Below are 27949 nucleotides of genomic sequence, written 5' to 3' on the forward strand. Positions count from 1 at the left end.
TGCATATTTTTGACATAGTTTAAGTAATTTATTAAACCATTCTTCCTCTTCCTTCTGCCAACTAGAAAATCAGGGTGAAAACATAGTTGGCGCTAATCATTTCGGTACAAGCCCATATTTTGGCCAGGGTGCGGGCTGAGTTAGGTTTTTGATTGTTGAAGATGCAGTGTTCCTGGTGAGCCAAATTTGCCAACTGAGGGCTGAAGGTATGCATTTCCACAAGCGAGTAGATAGTCTTTCCTTTTCTTGTGTGGGGGTAGCTTTTCTCCCAGTTTCTGTTGAGGGTAGAGAGTTGGTCGAAGGTTTCTCTAGTTCTCAGTGGATTGATAATTTGCTTCCAGCAGTTTTGAGCAAAAGGACAATCTAAGAAGAGGTGTTGACTGCTCTCCTCCTCTGCGCAACAGAGGCAGCACATTGAGGGACCATGGATTCCTCTTTTTTTGAGGTTCTCAACCGTGAGAATCTTTCCTTTAAGAAGGGTCCAGGCGAAGAATTTGATCTTTGGAAGGCATTCGGTGTTCCACATAGCTAATCAAAGATTCCAGTTACCTAGTGTGGAGCTGGACTGAAGGAGTTTATACCCATCTTTTACAGTGAAATGTCCTCCGCTGGGATCCCAGATGAAACTGTCACGAGCATCTTTGTATAAGGGGGCTGATCCCGTCAGAGAGATCTTGAGGTCCGCCCACTGTTTCCTGAGATTATTTGGGAGAGGGAGATCCCTCCAAGCTAACCAACTGTTGTGCTCCCAAATTGAAATGTCAAATAAAGAATGCAAATTTTTGGCCTCCATCCATAATTTCAAAGTACTGAACTGCTGAAGAAGATTTCTTGGCTCCGATCCCATAATTCTGTCCATCCATATATTTATTTCTTTGCCATTTCCAGGTGACTTAGAGATGTGGTTTTTAATTTGGGGGAGGACTTTTTTAATAAGTTTCCAGACTGGAGTGCAAGGCCTTTCCACTATTGCCTCAGTGAGGACATTGGAGTGCAGCCATTGAGGTATTTCCTTTTAATGGCCTCAACCCACCAGGAACCTTTTCCCATTAGCATTCTCCACACCAGTTTGAAGCCCATCGCTTTGTTGGAAAGACTTGGAATTTTGATTGCTATGCCCCCTTTTTCAAAAGGGAGGGTGACTTGATCCCATCTGACAAGGCTGAATTTTTTTGAGTCTTGCTTCCCTCCCTGCTAGAGGAAACTTCTCATGATTAACTCCATGTGCTTGTGAGTGCTGGCAGGGGCCAGAGTGACAGCATATTGGTATATGGGGAGAGCTAAGAGGAGAGCCTTTATGAGGGTGGTTCTGCCCGCCAGATTTAGCCAAGATAGCCCCCAACTTTGGAGAAGCCCTCTCATTTTTTCGATCTGCTTATTCCATATCTCAGACTTGACAATTTATTTTGCCAAGGGCAGACCCAGATATGAGAAGTGGCTCCAGTTTCTTTGAACTGGGATGTCCATGATCAGGGAGATTCTTTGCATGATTTGGAGGGGACATTCCAAGTATAAATTTTGCATTTATTGTTGTTTAGCAGTCCCCCTGAGACTGCCAGGAAGGTGTCCAAAGTTCTCTTGAATCTTCTTGCCATTAAGCTTGAGGCTCCCCCAATTAAAAGGGTATCATCTGCAAAAAGCGAATGATTAATTTCTTTTATCCCTCTCGCTATGCTGATCCCTGTGATCTCCTTTTGCTTTCGAAGATTTTCCAAGTGTATGCTCAAGGTTTCTGCCATGATGATGTATAGGAAGGGAGAGAGGGGGCAGCCTTGTCTCAATCCTCTGGTGCTTCTAAAGTAGCGATTGGGTCTACCATTGATTAGGGGGGCTGTCCAAGGGTTTGAGATGCATTCCATAATGGTGCTTATAAATTTGCTGGAAATTCCAAACTTCCTGAGGACCTCAGCAAGGAATTGATGGTTGACCCTGTCGAAGGCATTTGCCATGTCCAATTTTATAATCATACCTCTTTCCTTTCTATTGATACTGATATGGATTGCTTCTTGAATCAGAATGACATTGTCCGTTATTTGTCTTTTAGGAACGAATCCTCCTTGGTTCTCTGATATTAGGTAAGGTAGAAGCTTTTTCAGTCTATTTGCCAGGATTTTGGTTACTATTTTGTAGGAGACATTGCAAAGAGAGATAGGTTTGAAGCCGTCAAAGGAGAGGGGGTTGGGATCCTTGGGAATAAGCGCCAGGTGGAAGGTTTTGGTGTTTTCACCCATCTTATTTTTTTTGAAGATATTTTTAACCATCCTTATATAGTCTTTTTTTATGATATCCCAATGGTTCCTGAAAAAGGAAACGGTGAAGCCGTCAGGTCCAAGGGCCTTGTCCGGCTGCATGCTGAACAGTGCCAACCTTATTTCCTCCTCTGAAACATCCTGATCTAATTCACTATTTTGATGCGCGTTGATTTTGCACTCGACTGGCTGTAGGAAATCTGCGCTGTCCATATACTGGGGGACTGCTGATAAGAGGGTTTTGAAGTGGTTGTGTGCTGCTGCTTTGATTTCCTCTTGTTCATTGAGTTCTTTCCCTTCAGCAGTGATTTTATCAATTTGGTTTCCTGCTCTTCTGATCTTAAGGTTATTATGAAAGAAAGAGGTGTTTTTGTCTCCAGCTCTCAGCCAAAGGCACCTCGATTTCTGTCTCTGCTCTTCTTCCTCTTCTCTGTTCTGCTTATAGAGTTCCCTAAACATTTCATTTTCCTGGGATTGTTCTTCCTTTGAGATTTGGTGATCCTCTTTCTCCTGATTCCATTGCTCCAATTGCCTGTGAAGCTCTATTCTTTTTTTATTTTCCAATATTGCGTTCTCTTTGGCCCACTGTTTGATCGCTGCTCTTAAGGATTTTAATTTTGATTCCCATACATAGTGGGGTGAACCAATGACTTCCTTCTCCCAATGATCTTTGATGAGTTTTCTAAAGTCCTCCTTGGTATCCCAGATTTTGTTGTATTTGAAAGGTAAAGGGCCGAGATTTCTTTCATTGTCAAGGATCAAAACCACAGGCTTATGATCTGAAGCTGTGGCATGAACTATTTTACTTTTAACTGAGGAGAAACCTGTAACTATTCTTTCATGAATTAATATCCTGTCCAGTCTCTCTTTGATGTTGTGGATTCCTGCTCTCTTGTTGCTCCAAGTAAATTTACCATTGTTGGGGGGGATATCAATGAGTTTGTGGGTTTCTATAATTGTTTCTAGAGAATCTCTTGAGGGATCAACGAGGAATTTCCCTCCTATTTTTTCCTCAATGTTCCTGATTAGGTTCAGGTCACCACCCATAATTGTGTTCCTATTTTGGGAGACCTACAACTCTGAATTGATGGATTCCCAACAATATGCCTTATCCCTATAATGATTTGGGGCATAGATGTTGAGGACAATATATTCTTCTTTTGTGATTTTATTTTTAAGGTCAGTTCTGACCCATCAGTTAGATGAGTTTTGGCTAATGAGATCCCATTTTCTCTTGTTCCATAATGTACGTATACCTCCTGAGGCGCCCACGGAGTCTGTTGTTGTATCTGCGAAGCTTTTATGTCTTTTTGTGAATGTTTGAAAGTATTAGTTTGACATTTTGGTCTCCTGGATTAGGAAAAGATCTGGCTGCTCATGTATGATTAAATCCTGGGCTGCATTTGTTTTTAGAGAGGAGCCCAGCCTCCTACAATTCCAAGAGACCAATATCATTACTTCCTAATTTTTTGGTGAGCCCCGCTCTTCTCCTTTGTCTTTTCCCCGCTTCCTTTTTGCTTGTCCAAGAATGAGTCCATCGATTGCTGAGTGCTCGTGGCCATTTCTTTTGCTGTTGTTTCGTCTCTTATTTCTTTGTTTGACTTCCTACCTGCTTTTCTCAGTGGTTCAGAGGCAAGGCTTGCTTCTTTGAGTTTGTTTCTTGTTAGAATACGTTCTATGGTAGGAGGAGGGGAGGAGAGGGGCAGCGAGGGGGAGGGGATGACTGCTAGAGTAGTGGCTGGGGGAGAGGAAAGTGGGGAGGAGGGATCTTCGTCCACCAAAGATTCAAAGGGATTGGAGGAGGAAAGGAAAGGCTGGGTCGAAATGGGAGGGGGGGGAGCAGCTTGGGATTCCGTTAGGGGCTTGGTACTGGGGCCTTGTTGGGTAGGGTTTGATTTCTTTTTTTTTTACTTTCTCCCATGTGCCTTCAGAGGTTTCAACATTTTCATTCAGTTCATTTACTTTTAACTTACTACACCTATTAGCGAAATGTCCATATTCGTGACATACCTTGCATTTGAATGGTAGTTGCTCGTAGTCCAGCTGCTGAATATGGGTCCATTGGTCCACTTTGATCTTGATAGCTTCCGGTAGGCCTTTCCCTAAGTCGACTTCAACACAGATCCTTGCACAAGCATGCATGTTTTCCTTTGGTTCACATCTATCAATGTATTTTCCCACTGCATTCCCAATAGCTTTCACAGATTCATCCCCCAGCAATGCAGAGGGAGGTGGGGCAGGCGAACCCAAACCGGAACAACATTTGGGATATCCATTTCCGGGTCGAAGTCACGGGACCATCTATTCAGGTAGAGGCCTCTCGAATCCATGAAGTAGGGGCCATTTCTGAAGATGACGTTCCGATCTTCTTTTGTTTCGAAGAGGAAAGTATAGAAGCCCCTTCCGCAAAATCTAATGGCGATTTTCCCTTGAATGATTGTGTTCCAGTTACATTCTGCCCATTTTTGGACTGCTCTGGGCAAAGGCCAGAGGCCAGTGAACTAACCTACAAGACCCCTCTTAGCCAAAGAGATCGCTGCCTTCCTCGGGAGACTGGGAGGGAGAGAAACTTCAGGGATGTCTGCCAGTTTCTTGACAAACTTTGATGCAGAGGGATGGATTCTTGAGGTCGCGTTTTCTAGAATGAGAGAAGCAAAAAGTTTTTCCTGATCTTCATTGTCTTGAGGCGAGGAGGAGTCAGTCCCAGGCATGACAGTAGAGGGGAGCCAGGCTCGCAGATGATTGGATGGAGAGAGGTGCGAAAGCAGGAAAAAAGCAGGGGAAGGCCCCACAGCTAGGGCCAGGCAGGAGGCCCGAAGGAGACCACGGGAGTCGAAGGGAAGCTCAGAGGATGGAGCCCAGGCGGGCCAGCGGGAACAGGAGATGGCCCAACAGCAAGGCTGTCAGGCAGGACGCCTGCGGGAGGCCTGTAAAGGTTGCAGAAGGAAGCGCGGGAGCTCCAATTCGAAAATCCTCTCATCCGGGTCAGTTCCACAACGATCCTCTTATTAATATATAATAAGATACATTTTAATTTATTCTATTGCGTTGTCTAATGTCATTGTGGAATGTTACACCACTGATTAAATATATGGATGATTAAATACTATAATGAAGAGATGCGAAATTTGATAATATAACAATATAATCCAAACATCATATACAAATGCACTTAATCAAAATATAATTTAGATGAATATTGTTATAAGATATATGTCGATTTTTTGATGAATAACGGATTTAAAAAATCACAATAATTGCATTGTGATAGGTCGATGTTTCTAAAAAACAGAAAATCTCATACAAAAAACTGGTGCGTCTATAACGTAAACACACACTTGTGCATTATTTTATCTAAAACCACCGTTACAACAATAGTTTTTGCATAACCGATGCCTTTTCTGAAAACGACAACATGACCCATTATATTCTTCAAGCACCAATATTGTTTGCATTTAATGCCCCAATGCATTGTAATTCTTAAAGCAAGTGCTTTCATAGAACTAATGCACCGTTGCTTCGAAATATTATTTCCAACCCTGGTGAATTATTCAAATTAATAGCATTGACTCTTTTATATCAGTAGCACATCGGTGCTTTTATACAAATCATACACATTATAGGTGCAAGTTTAAATAAAAGCATTGGCTTTGCAATAATTTTTTCCTGCCCCGATGCCATTCTAGAAAAGAACGCCACATTTTTTTTTAATATACATGCATCAAGCGTTATACATTTCAGGCACCAGTGTTCTTTGCATTCAACTCTTTGGGGTTTTAGTTATGTATACAACCCTGATGCTTTTATATATTTAGCGTATCGATATTATTTTTCGATGAAGCGCACCACTAAAACCTTTGGCCGCCCATATTTTTTCAGTTGTGATGGAGTTCCATTATAATTTCCTCTAAAACATTCGCTACCGCAAAGAAATGTTTTAGCAGAGGTTTTTTTTTGACAATTTTTTTCAATTTTATAACACTAAAAACCTTTGTTATAACCTTTGGTAGAAGGTATTTTCCTTAAGTGTTAATCATCATGATCTGTACTCGACCAAATTCAACCATAATCACTTTTAGTCAACAATAGTTAACCTTTGACACACTTTAACATGTTTAAACGTAGTCAAACACTATTAACAATAATAAATTATAATTAACCACAATCAACCAAAGATAACCATAATCAATTTGCACTCAAGCATACTTAGCCATTAAGAATCATAATGGGCCAAAGTCAACTATTGTTGATAGTAGTTAACCATATCAACATGATCTATTGCAGTTAACCATTACGATCTTTACTCAATCAAATTCAAATATCATAATCAACCATAGTCATGTTTAGTTAATATTAGTTAATCTTTGACACACCCTAACATGTTTAACCACCATGACATTTCTATGATAACATATGATATAGGGGAGATGGAAAATTATGGATGTGAGAAGTGGCATTAAATGGTTGTAAACTTAGCACATATAAGAGCAATGATCCTAAGCATTCGTCCTTTTTCTTCTTCTTTCAAGTACTATGAATCTTCACATTCAAGTGTAATGAGATTATTGATTTTATTTTATATTTAAAATAATAACTTTCAAAAGTTTGGCCCTCATTCACACACTTGAAAACTTACACTATACTTTTGAAGGATGCACACTTCCTTTGGCCAACCACATCCAAATCTCCCCACAAGAACTTCACCTATGATAATGAAATACCACTGGATCGACTATTGATAAATGAGGGACAAGATACAAAACACAAAATCGCGTTGAGAATCTCTTTACGATGATGATGCCAATCAAATACATTGAAAATACGAGCTCCTTTACACTTTATAGTCCTTCGAATCGAAATTGAAGAAGTGCACTTGGTCAAATTGTTTGATCATAAATATTAATATTGTTCATGGTTCCTTTGGACTAGACTTTGCATTTTTTTATTTTATTTTTTTTTTTAATTTTTTTTTTTTTTTTTTTTTTTTTTTTTTTTTTTTTTTTTTTTAATTTTTTTGTTTTTATTATTATTATTATTTTATTTTTTATTTTTTTTATTTTTTTTTTTTTGTTTTTTTTTTTTTTTTTTTTTTTTTTTTTTAATTTTTAATTTTAATTATTATTATTATTATTATTTCTTAAAGCAATGACAACGGTTGTCCAAAAACTTCCATGAATTTTAGTGGTTGTTGGATGGAGAAGTGTTTATGCTTTCATTTTAAAAGATCATGGTTTCTTTTCATTATTAAGACCACTTCACGCAATGCCATTATAGAAAATTTTGCATTCTTATGATGAAGGAAAGTTTGGGAAAGCATGATCTCTCACATAGAAACATTTTTTTCTTTAAGCTATATGTTATGATAAAAGAAAGTTTGGAATGATATGATATATCATAGGAAAATGCATTTTAGGTGTAATGCATGCTTTGTCAAAATTAATGAAGGTTTGTGAAAGTGTGATCTGTCACATAGAAAGAAACATTGTTACAATGCAATATATGTCATGACAAAGGAAAGTTCGACTTTATGCAATATTTCACAATGAAAGTTTTGGAAAGTGCGATGTGCCACATAGAAACAAATGTTTCTAAGATGCAAAAAGTTCTAACAAAGGAAAGTTTGACATGATGCAATATTTCACAATGAAATTTTTGGAAAGTGTGATGTGTCGCATAGAAACAAATGTTTCTATGATGCAATAAGTTCTAACAAAGGAAATTTTGGAGCAATGTGATATGTAACAGGCAAAGGCATTTTAGGTGCAATATGCACTGCGTCACAATCAAGCCTAAGTTTGAGAAAGTTTTGTGTCACACAAAATGTGTTTTAGGTGCATCACACACTATGTCACAACAACGAATATTTTTAGAAGGTGTGATGTGTCTCGTAGAAAGGAACTTTGGTGCGATGTGATATGTCGCTATAAATGAAAACTTTGGAGTGATGCAATATGTCATAAATAAAGAAAGATTACATTTAATATGGTACAAACAAATACATTTATAGAAGATGCATATATATATATATATATATATATATATATTCTAATTGAGGAGCTCCAACCCATATATAAATACATGTTTACAATTTACAAAATTTTAAGCAATGCACTATGGTGTGGTGCTATGTGTGGCAAAGATAAATCTTTTTAGTAAATGTAATATCTTGCAAAGGAAGAAAACTTTATGATATGTCACAATAAAGAAAAGTTTGGATCAAAGCTATATGTCACAACCAAAAGCATTTTGGATGTGCTACACACATTTGTCTTTATAATGCATCGACTTCAAAAAAATGTTATATCCTTTACATAACATACAAAACAAAACTTTGGTGTGGTGTAGCATGTCATAGAGATAGAAATTTGGAGGAGATGTGATACCTTGCAACGAAGTTTTTTTGTTTGTTTGTTTTTTTTGTTACAATGAAGCAAAGTTTAAGAAAGTGAAGGAAAGTTTAAGAAAGTGCAATGTGTAACACAAAAAAATAATTCAACATGAGGTGATATGTCCTGAGAATGGAAGGCCTTGAGAGATTCAATATGTCATGAAATTGCACAGAAGAAAACTTATCTACATTATACTATGTCGCATGAAATGGAACTTTCATGTGAGGTGTCATGAGCAAATAAATCTCATTTTCACATGTGGCATGTCACACAAAAGCTCTGGGTAAATAAAGGAACACAACAAAAAGTTTTATGGTGCACATACGACAATATCTTATTGAATTAACATGTGACATATGAAAAAATGTGATACATATGAAACTAAAGATCCTTTTGGTGTAATGCACATAAGATAAAAGTTTCTTAGAGAAAACTACATGAAAACCAAAAGTTCTTCTCTTAAGTGATCTAACACCAAACATTTTTTTTGAAATACAGTACAATGTATTACACTCAAAGTTACTTTGGTTAGAGCACAATGTTCTACATTCAGAATTTGTTTGGTCATAACATATCAATTCAAGTCTTATCCATATGATAAATTACATTTTCTAAAACATAACTCCATTGTTACAAAGGAGAAATCCCTAAACTTTCCTTCATAAGATCACCATGTTTATAATGCACCTAAGATAAAAGTTTCTTTAAAAAAACCTACATGAAAAACAGAAATTCGTCTTTGAAGCACTTAACAAAAAGCAAAAACCTGACACTAATTTTTTGTTGTTGTTATTTAAATGCAATATATAGTATATTACACTAAGTTACTTCTATCATAAAACAATATTCCCAACTCAAAATTAATTTAGTCATAATATTTCATATCATTACCTTATCTATAAAAATATATTGCATTTTATTTTGGAAACAATTTCAGAAAAAATCACATTGGTAGATTTAGCCGGAGGCTCGAGAAATTCATAAAATTTTCTTTCTACCATCCACATGTTTTTAATTTAATCAACCAATTTCAAAATAAAATTCCTTTGACCTTTTTACCTTAGAATAGTGTTTCACACCTTAAAGCAATTACTAGTAATTAACATTATTACTCTAAACACATATTTGCTAGCAATAAGCACAATCCCACCCATTAAAGATTTCACACATTTTTCCCTTTATCTTCTTAAACGGTATGTATGCAATTTGAAAAATAATTTTTAAACCACTTTGGTATAAGAGACACAGATCGGTAACGACTTTGGGAGAGAATGGACGGCTGTGATTAAACAGCGTCTCAATTTCATTTCGTGTGCATTAATGTCGGCGAGCTCTCCGTCCTTACAGACACGACGGGTGATAGCCAGTGGCGCGTCTTAATTCCACGGGCATTAGCCGGTCGACTCCCGCTCTCTTTGCATTTTCAAACTTGGAGCTTCTTTGGGAGCAAACCCCAGGGAGCGATTGATCGAGTGGAGAGGGCTTTACTGTGCTGCATTGTCTTCTTATTCTCCCCTGGCATTGATTTGAGGGCCTTGTTGTGCTGCATTATCTTCATATTCTTCCCTGACATTAATTTCACCTTGGCCATATGTCTCTTCTCTTTTCGATGGATTGGTAACCACACGCAGTGCTTGTTTTTTCGTTTTTGCGTTTGTTGTCGTACAATTTGACAGAAAAATCATCGTCCTGTTTTCGCTAGAAATCGTTCTATTTTGAGTCAGAGCCTACCTGTCGTCTTGCGGCAGTACACAGTTTCTGTCAGCAGACGGTCCTCTGCAGATTTTGCATATGAAGTGAAGCCAGGCATTATTGAATTTCAGCGAAAATTGGACACAGAGGAGCTTGGCTTTGCCGGAGGGTTCGCTGCTATTATTTTTGTGGCAGGAAGAATTCCACTTTAGAAAACTTTTCCGCTTGTTTTATGGCCGGGAAGCCCAGAAACTTGTGTGATTGTTGTTTAACATGTGGATTATGGATTTGACTATTTGAAAGAGCGGATAGCAGAATAACAGTGGTGCAGTGGTTAATGAAGGAAATAAACTCTCTTCCCTTGTTGTAAATAGCATATTATTTTTAAAAGGATTTTTGGAAGGGTTTTTGAGTCATGATGAAGACTGGACTTCCTAGCACTCGAAGCCGCGCCGAGGCTTGCCGGGAATCTGTAAGTAGAAATCACGTTTCCCTTCTTTGCATATATTCCATTTCCTTGATAATGCTTAAATTACGGCCTCAGAAAACCGGAAATGCGATATTTACCTTAAGAAAAGCAGCTTCAATTCCACAGGAATTTAGAAGAGCATTTTTCCGAAGAAAAGGGAAAACAACTTGCATTCTGAATAAAAATTGTAATCCATAGTTAAAAACGATAGATACATAGAGACTAACTCTGCATTTTGCGTTTGACTTAAAAATGCTGGTCTAATGACATGGAAGACTGTTTGCTTGTAAATAATGCGTCTTCTAATTTTTGCTGTAAAGATACGACTTCTGTGAAGACTTTGCCAGAATGTATATTGGACATTTCTAAAAAAGAATTGCTATTTCTCTGAATGTTCTGCCACTGCGCTTCTTCATTTTGAGAAATTGAATAAATCTCCACAAATCTCGATGAGCAGTGTTATATTTCTACATAAACCTGGGGATCTTGTGCTGATTCTGGAAGAAGCCGAGGTTTCTGAGAAAACGTGGCAGAACCAGTTACAGATAACATTTTCTACATAAAATACCGACTGTACAAGAAGTTCAGATTAGTTTTTTTATTCTCGTTTTGGCTGTCATAATCTCCTGATTGAAATAGTGTGCGCAACAATGTAAATCACACAATTAAGTTATGCTCCAAAAGTGGATGTAGATTAAAACGTGAGCAGATGCTTAACCTGCATTATGGAATTATTAATTAGTAATCCTTCATTTGTGTTTTTCAGAAGGAGAATATCCCCATTGGTCCACCTGAAAAGAAAAGGAAGTTCCTTTTAAGAGATGACAATCCAAAACAAACGCCTGCGCCAAAAAATAATGACTGTGAAATGTTATCTGTTCCTTCCGCTAAGCAACAAGGGGAAGAATCAGTTCAAGCTGTTAGTGTAAATGGGCCAGAGGAATGTGAAGAAACTCAAATGACGACAAGTGAAGTAGAGGCGTTGATAAACATGAAGATGTCAGGAAAAGCTAAGAATGATGCAAAGGTACTGCGTTCTCTCAAACAAATCAATCCTTCCTAATATTCTACAAATATGTGTCAATCTATCGCAAATACAATTAGCAAGAACATGAGATTTTGATGCTTAATAGGGTAGAATGGAACAAATGATGGATTACATCAGGAAGCTCCGAGCTTGTGGCCGGCAATTTCTTCAAAAGGAAGCTGGATATATTCTTCAGAAAGAGCAGCTCATGGGTCAGATAGAAGAGCAGAGAAAAAGACAAGAGGAAATTGGTAAGTCTGATTTTCCATTTTATCATGTGCTTCTTTGATGCGGAGTAAATAGAAGACAAACAAGCTTTGCTGCATTTTACTGTTTGGTTTGTTTGGAAGATTTGCTGAAAATATTGTTCAGGTCTTATTGAATTTGCTTATATGGGACATGTATGTTGTAGAAGAGGAAAACTGTGCTATACATAGAAATTAACATAGTTAAATTTCTCTGGCTTAACATTTTGCCTAGAAATTGTAGAAATGTGTTATGTCTTCTGTTAGCTATTGGTAGCTGACACTTGTGGTGAGTATCTATCTTGAAGGTACTATGTAAGTAGTGAGTTGCAATTGTGGTCTCAATATTTTCATTTCATTGTCCAGTTTCTGGGATGAAGCTTGAGAAAGAAAAATTAGAGGATGAGGTCACACAGAAAAAACTAAGATGCTCTACTCTTGAAGCAGAGCTTGCAAAAGTCAATGCAGAGAAAAAGGTATCTTAATTTGTTGTTGTTGTTCTTTTGCTCTTTTTCTTTTTAAATCACAAGCAGTGTTCAGTTCAATTTTCTGTTTTTTCTGATCCATAGATCGATTACGACGTTAAGTGTTTAATTGTGCTAGTGTTATATCCAGGAACTTCTGGTTGTACATGACAAGGATTCAGAGGCATTGCGTATTGCAGGAGAAGAAAAATCAAAGCTTACTGACGACATAGACAAACTCAAGAGTGAACTTTCAACTTCAAATGAGCAAGTGTGCAAATTGTTTTCTGTTGCTTTTGCTCTTTCCGTGCTTCTGATATGGCACACCATAAGAAGTTAATTAGTTATCATTTTAACTGTCCCTTTTGACAATCATGCTGACTTATTTTTGCCTTTTGTTGCCAGATCAAATCTTTAAATGATATCAATAAACGGCTAACAGAGTATAACACAAGTCTTCAAGTGTACAACAGCAAGTTGCAGACTGATGCTGCTGTCGCCACAGAAGAGAATATGAAGACAAAGCAAGAAAAAGCTGCTATTGTAGAAACTCTTAGCGCTGTACGAGGCAGTGCTGCTGCTTTGCAGACACAGCTAGATAGTGCTAAGGCAAGTGTGTTATAGATCTGATAATTTCTGTCATGCATGCTGTGATATTTACAACTTTATTGTGAAGTTATTTTACCTTTCTATTTACAAATCATATTCTAATACTTGATGTCAATTTAAAATAAGCTCCATGCATATGCATCAATAGCAATTGCTTTTGTTCCCTTAGTCTAGATGACTTATGAATGGCAACTAACACTCTGCTCATACTAGCAGGAATCCCTGCTTGAAGGAACAAAACAACGGAATGCCTTGAATGAAGAGCTAGAGAGGGTGCATGGAGAACTTCAGCATGTTATAGAAGACAGAGATCAATGCATGAGCCAAATCCAGGCTCTCACAGAAGAGAATGCAAGGTTTAAAGAATTCACAGGAAAATCAACAAGTGAACTTCAGATCCTTACCACCAAAGCAACTGCACTTGAGGTAATCTAAATATAATATCACTTTTCAGTCAAAACCATTATTCTCCTTGACTGATTATGTGAGCTCCTGCAGAAGCTGGTAAATACTGTTGTAATATATGTAGAAACTAGACAGTAATTTATTCACTTATTTGTTCTTTCTTTATATTTTGAGATATTTCATTCCTGAAAGTATTTTTGGCTGGGGAAATGTTTGTAGGAAAGCTACATGTCTCAAGCAGAACAAATCAAATCCCTGCGTCAGCAACTTGATGTGGCAATTCACAAATTGAAGGTTGGAGCTAGATTTCTCTGCCTGAAAGAAAATGCAGTTAGCTTTCATTTTTGTTTTTTGCTTTTTGTCACCAGGAGAAATATTTTTCTGTTTGCCATAATGGTATTTTATTTTATTTGTGTGGCGTGGAAAAGATCTGTTGTTATCATGTTTACAATTTTTGGAAGCGTTATATGATGTTGGAAATGTTTATCTCAAGTGCAGATGGCCGATGCTTCTCTCGAACAACAGAAACAAGAGGGGGCTGGATACTTGTCAAAGGTTGAGGATTTGCAGGCACGACTTGCAGAAGCAGAGCATCAACTACATGAAGGGGAGCTCCTCCGACGAAAGTTGCATAATACTATTCAGGTAGTTAGTAGTGCTAACATTGTAAATACAAATGCATGTATCTTTGGTTTATGCCAGATCTAAGCTCTGAATCTGCTTGGTTCAATATTGGATGGCCATATATTACTACCTAAAGCTCCTTATTGTTTTCTGGAATAGCCATTGATTTTTTTTGTTTGTTTGAAAAAATGCCTTCATTCCGTGGCATTTTCTTCATAGGTATTTTGTTCTTTCTGCTTTTTTAACCGTAATGGTTATTAGATATCATTTTTTGGGATTCAACTGCGTTAAGTAAGTCATTCATCTATGACCGTTTCCATGAGAGGTAATCGTAACTAACTAATTTCTCATGATTTTTTTGAATAGTCCACTTAACACTAGTGAAGAAGTGGGATTGAAACTAGTGAAATGCATCACATAGCCTCAATCATCACTTTTGGGGCTTGCCAAAATTGACGACTAGGGCCAAATTCCACTTTAGACAACTCATTTGATGGAGATAATTATTGCATTAAATTCCTCTTTTTGAGAAGACCAAAATTGACCTAAAAATTACTAAATTTGAACAAGGAAAAATATATTTTTGAAGGCATGCCCACACACGTGCAATTTGTCAAGGTCAGCTTGCGGTTAATTAGACAAGTTGAACCCCTCTCCATCTTATATAAATGGAGGTTACCTCCAAACTCATTGGACACATCCAATGTTCATTATTTCATAGAAAATGCATCTTTGTGGCAACCGAGTAGGGAAGGAGGCAAGACGTGGAGCTTGGGTCTGTTTTGGGTGAATCTATTTCTCTTGCAGGGCCGAGAAGCTTCAAGTAGGCAAAGCTTTAGGGCAGTTCAAAAGGTGTGTTGGGACTGTTTTGTGTGGGATCTCTTTTCCTCAAGTGGGCCACAACACTAGGAGGCTAATTCAGCTAGGCCGCAGGCCTTTGTCCTCTTGTTTGATGGCCAAGAACATGCAACAAGGAGCCGCAAATCTGAGGTGTTTATAGAGAAGGACTTGGGGCAGTATTAGAGGTCTAGAAGAAGGCTATGCAACAACAAATTGGAGCAACTTGCTTAGGAGGGAAGGTTGCAATTCTTAGCACAAGATCTCGACAATCTGGGCTCTTTGACCGCAAGCTCTAATTGCAGACTTGTGATCGCAGAGTTCCTCATCACATTGACTAGGCTTGACTTCTCAATATTGGACTTTTTTGGGTTCATTATAATAAGCAAAGGAGGTTGCATTAATTTAAACAAGGACCAAGCTCCTTTTGGAGACCATTTTGTAGTTGCTTTCACTACCATTGACCACTGGTTGTGAAAATTCGGCAAACCCTGAATTCTGTTGCAACAACTGATGTTAATTCTTCTAATTGTTAATTTGATTAAACAATTTACTTGCTGTGTGCTAAGTCACATGACACGAGGACATGAGACACGGAGGACACGTAAATACGAGGTATTCAATACGAAACACACCGACCTGGAAACATGACACGGGGGACACGTTTTATATATATTTAATAAAATATATATATATATATATATACCGAAATATAGTTTTTTATCCATATTAAATTGCAGGTTGATGGCTATAACTTTTAATATTCTGAAATCTGAACATTGAGCTTCAAACTCAGAGATCCAAATTGAAATTATAGGATTGTTTCTTTACTGGGTTTTACATTTATCGTTCACATTTCGACAACCAAAAGAAGTCTCAGCAAACAAATGTGGCACTCTGAAACATTTATGTGATGAAAAAACCATTAAAAAAATTTAAAAACCTGTGAAACATATGTAGCAAGTTCTAACCTATTGTATTTATGAAACAAATCTTAATTATATCCATGTGGTACTGCTATGTTGCTGTGGTATTGCTTAGTGCATAATTATGATCCGGGGGGTAATAAGAATATGGTATAGGCCATTCATCTGAGATAGTCCAAGTCTCTTCTCTCTGTGGTTCAAGGTCCAAGCATTTAAGGAAGGAAAGGAAGTCTGAGCTATATTACTGTTGCAAATAATGAAAATTTCATCATCTCTATGGTTTAGAAAGTAAACAAGTCCGAGCTACATTATGTTACAGTCCAAGTTTGTGGAAGAGTGAGAAGGTGACTGTCCAAGCATTTATATCCCCGTGGAAAATTGAACAAATCTTAAGTCAACTATTTTTATGACAAATGTCTGAAGTTTGTGCAGAGACTGAGAGGACTGAGCCTCCTCTCTGTAAGATCTCTTTGGAAAATGTAAGTATGAATTCTGTGATCCAAACTAAACCTGAGAACCAAGACTAAGGTATAATCCATATCTGTGGCTTGATCTGAATCCTTTCTGCAGTGAAGATTTGAGTCCACTGTGTTGCAAACTAAGATCTTTGTAATATGAAGCTATGTTCGAGATTGCTTGAGTTTACTGTCTACGGTCGAGGACCTGGATAGCTAAGACATTATCTCAATTGACTAGCAACTAGCAAGTCGTTCACCGAATCTCACTAACCAACCGGAGTTTGTAAGCCAGAACTTCAAAGTATTGTCTGTTGTTTTTCTCGATGGGTATCGAAGTAGAGACACAGTGGATATGGGGGATAAATTGATAATCATTACAAGCATAAATAATAAATATTAAATATCATTCGGCTTACTGGTTTAACGCTGGTCTTGAACGAACACTCCTGCAGCTCCACACGACAGCTCCAGACAACCGAAAATAACCCGGGGGCTGGAATAGAGCGACGCTTACGTTATAAACCACGTTTTTTTTCAATACGTATTCAAACATTGAAATACGTTAGGGCAACGTATTCTATGTACAAAATACGCGTATTCCAAATTTATGACACGAATGGAAAACGTTGAATACGTATTCGATTTTTATGACACGTTAAAAATCGTATTGGACACGTATTAGGGCCGTTTTCGTGTCCAATACGTAAAATACAGGACACGGGACCCTAGGGGACGTGTCCTGTGACTTAGGCTGTGTGCTATGGAAAATATTGAATTAGATACACTGCAACCTTCACAAAACAAATACTGCAGAAGAAATAAAAATGCTCGAAGAATAGATACACACACACACACAAATACACAGTTATTTTGGATTAAGTCCTCGAAAAAACCCAACTCGGGAAAATCAATGCAACAATTGAGGATTTTAATATTATGCAGTAGTAAATCTAAGTACAAGACTATGGATGCTCAAATATAACAATCCATACAGATAAATGATTGACAATAAATCTAGTGAGAAAAAATCTCACTCCCACTGGCATTCCGACATTGAACTTGGCTCAAGTTGAGTTGCTCTTTGCTGCCTCTATGCAGTCACCACGCCAGCCTACGCAGTACTACATCCCACAACTCAGAATTGCTTCCCCTCTCGCTTTTTGATCAACTGCTATCTGGAAGATGGATCTTCATGGCCTCCGGACTCTCTCTCTGACTTCTGGCATTGAATCACTGCTTCTCTGCTGCAAAATACAAAATCCCCTTTGAAGCACTGTGCTGCCTTTGCGTCGCTCTACACTGCCTCTTTGTGGCACTTACTGCCTCTGCAGTGCACTCATCGGAACTAGAAAAAATTCCTCCGGCCTTACTATCCCTGTCCCTCTCTCACTGCGTCGAGCTCACTAGCTCTCTCTCCGGCACCTCAATGCTGCTACTCAAGAAATCGATCTGCTAGTGAAATCTAACTGTTGGTGTGTTTTCTCCAAGCCCCATCAAGTTTCTTCTTATAACCTCTCATTGAGACATCAACGACCATGATTATAACTTAATCGATGGCTAAGATTAACTAGAACTCGATCCATGTCTTTTTCTAGAAGATTCTCACCATGACTTAATTAAAATTTAATACCTTTAATTAATCATATTTCTTAAGTTTAGACTTAAGAAACATTAAAAACTGATTAATTATTTTTATCAAGTCGTCTCTTTGTGGGATTTCCAAAAACGATTTCTGGGTTTTGGAGAATACATGTATTCTAGCCTCTCCACCAAATTTCGTGGCTAGAACACATTCGATGCTACAAAAACTAACACTCCCTCTTAGCGAGGAATGTGTTCTAGTGCTACAACCCATTGAAGCAACACCCTGTCTCTGCACCACCTCTTGTCACGTTGCTGATGTTTGGCTACTGTTGCCCACCAACTACTGCGCAACTTTGATATACGCTGCATCTGTGTTGCTGGTGGCCCTGCTGATCTGCTGTCAACATCGCATCTGCATTGCAACTCCCTCTCCATTTGCTATTGCTGCAACTGCAACAATTGCAACTGAAAAAACATTCAAAATGCTAAATCAACTGTGATCAGTATGATGCATCTGTCTCCTGAGTCTCTGATTGCTGTTAGTCTTTGCACTGTCAGTGAAGCCTCTGCATTGTTGCTGACTTTGCTCTATGCCAACTGCATTGCTACCAACTCTGCACTGTGCTACCTAGTATTTGACCACATCTGATTGCACCATCTGCCACTGATCCATCTTGCTATTGAAATATTGTGGGCTCCCGTAGCAAGGTTTTGATTCAAGAGGTGGACATCAAGAATCTTGCCCTTCTTGTAGCTCTCTGGGGCTACAACTCCAAATCACCCCACCTCACTCTTGGAGGTATATCGGTGATCATGGAAAACTCTTCCTCCAATTTAGAGGACAGCTTGTCGATCTCCACAGATGCAGCGTGTTGATCATGATTCTCCTCTTTGTGATTCTTTTTGAGAGGACATTGAGTGTTGTAGTGGCCAAGCTCACCACATCTGAAGCATTTGACCTTGGAAAGGTCCTTCTTCCTCCTGCGTTGCTCCTGTTGCCCCTTTGATGCAAGGGCCACATTCTCCTCTTCTTTCACTTGCTTTGTCCCACTGCTGTTGCTGGTGCCACTGATGGTGCTCTTCACCAAATCTCGCCTCATCTCCTCCTGTTGTAGATCAACCCACATTCGATCCCAATCTGGCAACTTGTCTCTGCCTAGAATACTCTGGACGAAGACCTGCCATTCTTCGGAAACGTTGTTTAGAGCTAACCGCACCAATTATGTAGGCTGGGGCGTTGACCCTACTGTAGACAACTTGTCTCGGACATCTAGAATCTTAGTGAGGAAGGGGTCTATGTGCTCGCCTTTCTACATCCTTGTACATCTCAGCTTCTCCTCAAGATACATCTTTCGTTGCTTGGAAGATCCCTCGTATAGCATAGCAAGAGCTTCCCACATCTGCCTGGCAGTATCTTTGCCAACTATGTGAGCCACCACGTGATCTCAAATCCCATCGAGAATCAGCCTCTTTGCTTTCGTCATCTCCTTCTTGTAGGTCTTCATTTGATTTGCATCCGTGGAGATAGCTACCACTGCATTGATGCAGGCTTTTTGAGATTGTATTCATCTAGAAGACATGAAATTCGTGCTTTCCAGATCACGTAGTTGGATGCTTCGTCCAACTGATTCTTATCTCTCAACCCTGTTGATGCCATCTCTACAAAAAATGTTAAACTCCTCTTCTCCTCTGCGCAGTTGTCGATTGGCTCTATGCACTCCTTGTTGGAGTGGCAAATTTGCTCACAACTACTGTTGCTCTGCATTGAAAAATTGAACTTTTGCGCTGGAAGTTCCTTGAGGAAAGAATTCCCTCAGTGTGTGCTCTTCCTTCTTCGTAGATAAAGACACTGATTCTCCCTCTGCCTCTGGTAATTTATTTTCTGTTGATTCTCTCAGGGAAATAAACTTTTCCTCAAAGATTGACCCCCCTGGCCAAGATCTGCGCTGCCTCTAAGGGTTTCGAACTTCTGCCTATCTAGAGCTTCAAAATTCATCTTCCCTTTTGCTACTGAGCTCCCCAAATTACTATCTGTGCTCTGATACCATGTGAAAATTCGACAAACCTAGAATCTTATTGCAGCAACTGATGTTAATTCTTCTAATTGTTAATTTGATTAAACAATTTACTTGTTGTGTGCTACGACAAATATCGAATTAAAAACACTGGAACCTTCACAAAATAAATATTGCAGAAGAAATAAAAATGCTGGAAGAATAGATGCACACACACACACACAAATGCACAATTATTTTTGGACTAAGTCCTCGTAAAAATCCAACGCGGGAAAACTGGTGTAACAACTGAGGGTTTTAATATTATGCAGTAGGAAATATGAGTACGAGACTATGGATGCTCAAATCTAGCAATCCATACAGAGAAATATCTGACAATAAATCTAGTGAGAAAAATCTCTCTCCCACTGACGATCTAACACTGACCTGTGCTCAAGTTGAATTGCTATTCGCTGCTTCTGCGCAATCACTGTGTTAGCATACGTAGTACTGCATCCCACAACTTAGAACTGCTTTACCTCTCGCTTTCTGATTAGCTGTTGTTTGGAAGATGGATCCTCCTGGCCTCCAAACTCTCTCTGGCTTTTGGCACTGAATCACTGCTTTTCCCCAGCAAAATAAGAATCCTCTCTGAAGCACTACATTGCCTTTACGTGGCTCTGTGTTGCCTCTTTGCAATGCACTCACCGGAACTAGAAAAACTTCCTCTGGCCTTATTATCCCTGCCCTTCTCTCTTTGCTTTGAGCTCACTAGCTCTCTCTCCGGCAGCTGAACGCTGCTACTAAGGAAATTGGTTTGCCAGTGAAATCGAACTGCTGGTGTGTCTTCTCCAAGCCCCATCGAGTTTCTTTTTATAATCTCTCGTTAAGACATCAACGACCATGATTAAAACTTAATCAATGGCTAAGATTAACTAGAACTCGATCCATGTCTTTTTCTAGAAGATTCTTTAATTAGTACTCTTTAATTAATCATATTTCTTAAGTTTAGACTTAGGAAACATTAAAAATTGATTAATTATTTTAATTAAGTCGTCTCTAGGTGGAATTTCCAAAAATGGTTTTTGGGTTTTGGAGAATACATGTTTTGTAACCTCTCGAGAAAAGTTTGTGGCTAGAACACATCTGATGCTACAAAAACTGACACTGGTTAGGGCAGAGTTTGTCTGTTGTTGTCTAAAGGCAGAATGGAAGATTTGTCTGGGTTGCTTCTTTGTCATTTGGACAGTGGTATTGATCATCATATTGGCAAGTCAATTTTGACTTTGATTGTACCTCTCTCTCTCTCTCTGTTGAACATTTGATAATAATAATAAGAATGATTGATCAAGGGTTTTCCCCATCTTGGGGGTTTTCCCTGGCTTGAGCCAATTCCTGAGTTCCCTTGTCTTGGTTTGTCTTCTGCATATGTTATTTATGTTCTTTTTTCAATTACTGTCAAATTTCAATGTGATAATGGCTTATGTGATTGCTAATGAAAGAAATGGATTTGAACTTGGGTTCATGTGGAACATTGAAGTAATTGTCCTAAGCAAAGAACATGTTAACTAAAATTAGCATGGAATCAGAGCTCAGGTGAGGACAAGCCCAAGCAAGAGTAAAAACAATCACTAAGAAGTTTGTTTACAAGTCTCCATGAGCTCCTCCCTCTAAAAATTTGAAAGCAAGTGGACTATGAGTGCTCTTTTGGCATATTCAATAAGTGCAAAGTCTTCCTCAAGAAAGTCTTTGCATTGCTGAATTGATAAGGAGCAGAAGGAAGGATAGATTTCTATTTTTGTTTTTTGGTATTGATTTTGGCACAGGTTTAGAGGAAATATTGCCGAGTTCTTGTGTAGTCTTCAGCTGGAATGATGCCAACTTTAGGATCTCTGTTCTAAGGAAGAGAAGTATCCTTCAAGGCTGAGATTTCTATCTGTCTCTGATGTGGATCAGAAGTTGAGACCTATAGGTAACTTTGTGCAAGATCGAGTCTCAACAAGGACTGTTTTAGGGCTCCTACACTTGGAGAATATGTAGAGGGCCATAGGCATTGAAAGGCTAGCAAAAGCACTGTGATTACATTTTAGCCCTATTCAAGGAAACCTAAAAGCCCTCTCCTCATTGCACTCATTGGCTAGCAGACCGAAGCTTTTGTGCATAATTATCTTTGCATCAAAGGCCGCAGACCTAGTTTAAGCTAAGCAAAGGCATAAGAGAGGTCATACCTCTTGACATTAAAGCAAAGGTTAAAAGACAGACCACCAATCTACATCTTTCATCTAATCACTAAGCAACTTTACAACTCTGGTATGTACATTATAATTGATCAGTGAATTTATCAAGTTTTGTGAAGGGACTGTTCTAGTGTTGCAAGGATTCTATTGGCAACCATATCAATCTGAGAAGGGAGGCAAATCTTCTATACATGTTCCAAAATTCTACAGCATTGTTTTATGTATCACATTGATTGCCTGTAAAGGACACTCTCCAAAAGAATCGAAATTTTGAGTCTACATCTGAGTCAATAATTAGTCCTAAATTGATTTTGTTGGAAGGATATTTTGAGCATGAATCTGTGCATGATCTTCTATATATACACCTAAGCGCGAGGTCCGTGCTACTCTTCAAAATTCTGAACATTCAAGTAAAGGCTAGAAAAGAAGAAGCCCAACTCAATTACATTTCAAAAGAATTTAATTCAAGCCTCTGTCATAAAGGAAGAGGAGTCGAGACTACTACGCATAAAGGAGACCTAGGACGATGAATCATTAGGCTTATCATCCCATAAGTAAAGGCTCATCACCTTGCTCTCAGTCTTGTACAATAGCATCAAAGGATTATCCTACAGTGATAAGAATGTTCGCTGACCTGTGGAGATAGTATGAGTCTCTGTGATATAAGAAAGTATTAGACTCTGTGATATAAGACCCATGTCTTCAACCCACACACACACACACACACACACACACAGTCTGATCTATTTATATCAGTTGAGCTGAACTGTGGAAATTTTTGATTTACAGTGGCAATATTGTCATTGAATAAGAGTCTATACTAAAACCCAAGGGTATTCACATCAGTGAATATTTGGTCACGTTGGAAAGAAGGAAAGCTACAGGCAGTGGAAGCATTTATCTAGAAGCCTTGTAACAAAATCATTGAAAGAAGCAGTCCTGTAGGTATACAAATTTGTGGACATTTGGAGATTGTTTTATTATCAGATCTCCTTTTTGACAGAGATCACTTCTTTTCATTATATAGCAGATAACCTAAAGAAATTAGTTTTGATCCTCCATTGGCTTGAGAAATAAGTCAATGATGTAGTGCATTGTGTAATGAACACCGTGTCACTGATTCTAGGCTACAACAAGTGTTCACAGTTTTCCATCTTCATCAACCAATGACAAGTACCAGAACCTTGAGCGAAGAAATCAATTTTTCAACAGTTTAAGAGTTCCATTGCCATATACTTTTGTAACAACACTGAATCTTTTTGCAGCATTTGATCCATGGTATGCATTGCTTGGGTTCTCTCTAGACTATCTAGATTCTAGACTGGTAGAAGATGTTAGGAATAGTGCTAATAAGGGACAGGACTCTGAATCAGGGTTGCATAAGAAACCCTGACATAATACGATTTGAAGCAGACTACATCAGTAGGTCCTATCAAGAAGTTGGATAGATCTATGATATCCCTGTTTGAAGACTAATTAGAAGGAAGTCTTGAAGCAGTCAAAAATTCAGAAGCCAAGAAAGAATATGGTGGTGAAGGTTGCAATAAGAGCAACCTTGGAAGCTTCCCCTTTTAAAGAACATGGACCAGACCCTTGCAGCAACCCCTATAATCATGAAGGACAGTGGTGCCTCATGGAGAAAGATGAATCAAAGACCAGAGTCTGTTGCTCTGGGAGCACCATTGAGGCTGAATGTATATATCAACAAGCATGGCTTATTATGAAGCCATTCGGTTGAAGAAGCTCTTCAATGAGCCATTTGTGCACGTGCTGGAAACCACTGTTGTATATTGCAGAATGGGATTTGCCTTGAAGAGAATCTCGTGTTCCACGACTATTCCAAGCATAATGGCATCAGATACAACTTTATTTGAGATACGGTACAATGGGGAACAATCGAGCTCCATCATTTCAGGATTGATATGCAGGTAACCAACCTCCTCGCAAAGCCTCTTGGTAAGGTCAAGTTTATCTTCCTTCAGAGAGAGGTTGGTGTTGATTTGGGGTAGCATCGGATGTGCTCTAGCCACGAAATTTGGCGGAGAGGCTAAGGCACATGAGATCTCCATTACCCAAAAAGGGTTTGGGCAGATTTTAAACAGTTTGGGAGATATTAAAATAATTAATATTTTTAATGGAGTCCCTAAGTCTAAACTTAGGGAAATTAAAATATTAATGTGAATTAATATAAAAATGTGTTAGAATGGTCCAAAAGTCATGGATCAAGCCAGATCTAATCTTAGTTGTTGATTAGGGACTTAATCTCGGTCGTTGATCTTTCAACGAGAAAAGTATAAGAAGAGGTTTGAGGGTCACTTGGAGAACACACCAAGAGATCAAAATTTCAACTTTCTGGGGTTGGGTTTGCTCAGAAAGTTGAGAGAGTGATCCAGGTGGATGTTGGTGGCCACCCACCAACCCATTTGGACCCCCACAACTGTCTCTTTCAGTCTTTTCAGTTTCCTTAATTGTAGCACAACTTACTATTTTTAGCAGTTTTTCGGGTCCTGAACTTCCGGAGCCGTTTTGAGGCCCTAAACGACGTTTTTTGGGAAATCTGGGGGCAACATGGGTCGTAGTTCTCGGATAGATCTTTCTAACGAGCTATCGTACGCGTCAAACGGAGATCGTATGCCAAAGTTACGACCCCGGGAAATTGATGTACCAATTTACCCAAACGGGGCCCATAATTTGGCGTTTCATCTTCTAGGGTTAGGTTTCGGGATGTGAAGGGTTTTCCATTGTTTCTCAACAATAAATAGGTCTTCGAGCCTCATTGTAACACAGTTCGGAACAGTTCAGAGGCATGTAGCCATCACATCTCTTCTCAGAGATAAGCTACCATCGCCCTAGCTAGTTTATTGCCATTTCTGTTTGTAAGCATATTTCAGTATTTTCCATTGATGAAAAGAAATATTATTTCCGCTGCATCTTTGTGTATATGGTTACCTCTGTAATTTGTTGCGTTCCTGTTTAAATCCGGATCAGTGGTATCAGAGCGGTCTGCTTTTTCTCTGTTTTTCTTTGCATGTCCCCAACAAGGTCGGGATATAAGGAGTTAGGGCTTGAACTAGTTGAACCTTTGCAAGACCAGCCTCACAAATCCCGACGGCCTCCCATGGTGGACGAGAAGAAAGACGAGGGGGCAGGAGATCCCATCAAAATCTTGCTCGAAGAAGCGCTCGAGCGACAACGGAACGTGATGATGGACAGCTTTGCGCAGATCCTTCAGCGGCTACCCAGAAGCGGCGCATCGGCTTCCAGCAGCTCCTCTGGAAACGCCACACCCTTTAAGGTACAAGTTAATTTTGAAATCCCCATATTCGAGGGTCAGATAGACGCCGATGCCGTAGATAAATGGTTAAATCTGCTAGAGGGTTATTTTTCTGTTCATGAATTTTCAAATCGGGAAAAGATTGTTTTCGCTCTTCTCAAAGCAGCCCCCCACGTCAAGGACTGGTGGGAAACATACTGCGAGCAGAAGGATGAAAGTACAGGCTCACTATTTTCAGCCGCACCAACTTGGAATGACTTCCGGGATGCCATCAAGGAGCAGTATTACCCTGTCGGAAGCTATGAGGACAAATACATCAAATGGACCACACTGCGGCAGGGACGAGACCAAGATGTGTCGGAGTTCACAAACATTTTTCATACCCTTCACACACAGTTGGGTATCAAAGATTCTGAGCTGCATCTGGTACTCAAATACCGTGGCTACCTACACAGATACATCCAAGAAGAGATGGTGTTCTTGAACATCTCCTCACTCGGCACAGCGTACCGATACGCTGTCAAAATTGAGCAAAAGTTCAAACAGAAGAAACGAGACTTTGGATCTGCAAATCCGAAGCCCAAAGGACAAAGCCAAGGCGGGGTGACCCAAGACAACCCGTCGAAGCCGCAAGAAAAGAACAACACCACGAAGCCGAAGAAGGACACAGGAAAGTGGTGTGAGTTCCACAAGAGTCCCACTCATAACACAAGTGAGTGTCGGACCAAGCAGTCGCTGGTGGCTGAGTTGAAGGCTTCCGAATCAGATGCATGTTCCGACCCTGAGCCAGAACTCGACAAGGGGAATGGCAAAGGGAAGCAGATCATTGATGCGGATCCCAGTGCCACTGTTGCCACTGCCAAGATCAAGAAAAATGAGCCCGAAGATCCAGAGGAGGGGGAGCGTCTTTTCCACTCACAGATGTGGGTGAAGGGTTCACCGCTGCGATTCATTGTCGACAGTGGTAGCCAAAAGAACCTGGTTTCAACAGAGGTCGTGAAGCGGTTGGGCCTACCGACTACACCGCATCCGCAGCCGTACAGTATCGGGTGGCTTCATGAAGGACGAGATCTGAAAGTTCGCCAGCAGTGCCGCCTTCCCTACAGCATCAAACCCTTCACAGACGAGGTATTGTGTGATGTTACACCTCTGGATGTTTGTGATGTATTACTAGGCCAGCCATACTTGTGGAGGCGACATGCTGTGTATGAGTCGAGGCCTCGGGCTGTCATTATTTCTTTGAATAATTCATTATACAGGATACCGGAGGTAGCCCCACCTACCGCCACATCTTTGATCACTACCAAGAAAGGCAGCAAGCTCATATCACAGACCAGGAAATTCATTTGTCTAGCTCACTCCCAAAATAAGGGGAAGACCGTTTCTACATCCATGACCCCTGCAAAGGGTTCCTCCATGCAACAGCAGCAGCAAAGGGATACGGTCATGACAAAACACAGGAACAACTTCTCACGCACAGGGGTACCACACAAGCTTCAAGTGGGCAACAAAGTTTGGTTACATCTGCAGAAAGAACGCCTTACAAGAGCCCATCAGAAGCTCCGACCACTCCGACATGGTCCTTACACCAGTACCAAGGCTATGGGCAACAATGCTTTGAAGCACAGCATTCCTCCATTCCTTCGCTTGCACCGAGTATTCAATGTGGACCATCGTCGACCATGCTTTCCACCATTTCTGGACACATCAGAGATTACAGAACAGCTCACCAGAGAACCAACTCAGCAGAAGCTTCCTCATCTCAGGGAGGAACTCAACGCAATGGGGACCATTGCTTCCTAAGGGGGGAGGAATGATCCAGGTGGATGTTGGTGGCCACCCACCAACCCATTTGGACCCCCACAACTGTCTCTTTCAGTCTTTTCAGTTTCCTTAATTGTAGCACAACTTACTATTTTTAGCAGTTTTTCGGGTCCTGAACTTCCGGAGCCGTTTTGAGGCCCTAAACGACGTTTTTTGGGAAATTTGGGGGCAACATGGGTCCATGGATCAATGTTGCCCTTCCCAAAGTGGTAGTTCTCGGATAGATCTTTCTAACGAGCTATCGTACACGTCAAACGGAGATCGTATGCCAAAGTTACGACCCCGGGAAATTGATGTACCAATTTACCCAAACGGGGCCCACAATTTGGCGTTTCATCTTCTAGGGTTAGGTTTCGGGATGTGAAGGGTTTTCCATTGTTTCTCAACAATAAATAGGCCTTCGAGCCTCATTGTAACACAGTTCGGAACAGTTCAGAGGCATGTAGCCATCACATCTCTTCTCAGAGATAAGCTACCATCGCCCTAGCTAGTTTATTGCCATTTCTGTTTGTAAGCATATTTCAGTATTTTCCATTAATGAAAAGAAATATTATTTCCGCTGCATCTTTGTGTATATGGTTACCTCTGTAATTTGTTGCGTTCTTGTTTAAATTCGGATCAGAGAGTGATCTGAAGTTGCAA

At 39.6% G+C, this 27949-nt stretch overlaps 1 protein-coding gene across 1 annotated transcript in view; it reads left to right on the forward strand.

Annotated features, from left to right (window-relative positions):
- The first annotated feature begins 9980 nt into the window (after positions 1-9980).
- The window catches only part of LOC149235586 (kinesin-like protein KIN-14N), a 123492-nt gene continuing 105523 nt past the window's right edge, over positions 9981-27949 (forward strand). Inside the window, exons 1-9 of the mRNA XM_089372156.1 lie at positions 9981-10802; positions 11566-11826; positions 11933-12077; positions 12438-12547; positions 12687-12806; positions 12941-13144; positions 13361-13570; positions 13769-13843; positions 14048-14194. Of these exons, the coding sequence (XP_089228282.1) occupies positions 10746-10802; positions 11566-11826; positions 11933-12077; positions 12438-12547; positions 12687-12806; positions 12941-13144; positions 13361-13570; positions 13769-13843; positions 14048-14194 (1329 nt within the window). The 5' untranslated portion in view covers positions 9981-10745. The remainder of the gene's footprint in view (positions 10803-11565; positions 11827-11932; positions 12078-12437; positions 12548-12686; positions 12807-12940; positions 13145-13360; positions 13571-13768; positions 13844-14047; positions 14195-27949) is intronic.

The sequence above is a fragment of the Pinus tabuliformis genome, chromosome 8, assembly GCF_031772625.1.
Source record: "Pinus tabuliformis cultivar Carrire ecotype Pingquan chromosome 8, CPIR1, whole genome shotgun sequence".
Classification (NCBI taxonomy): Eukaryota; Viridiplantae; Streptophyta; class Pinopsida; order Pinales; family Pinaceae; genus Pinus; species Pinus tabuliformis.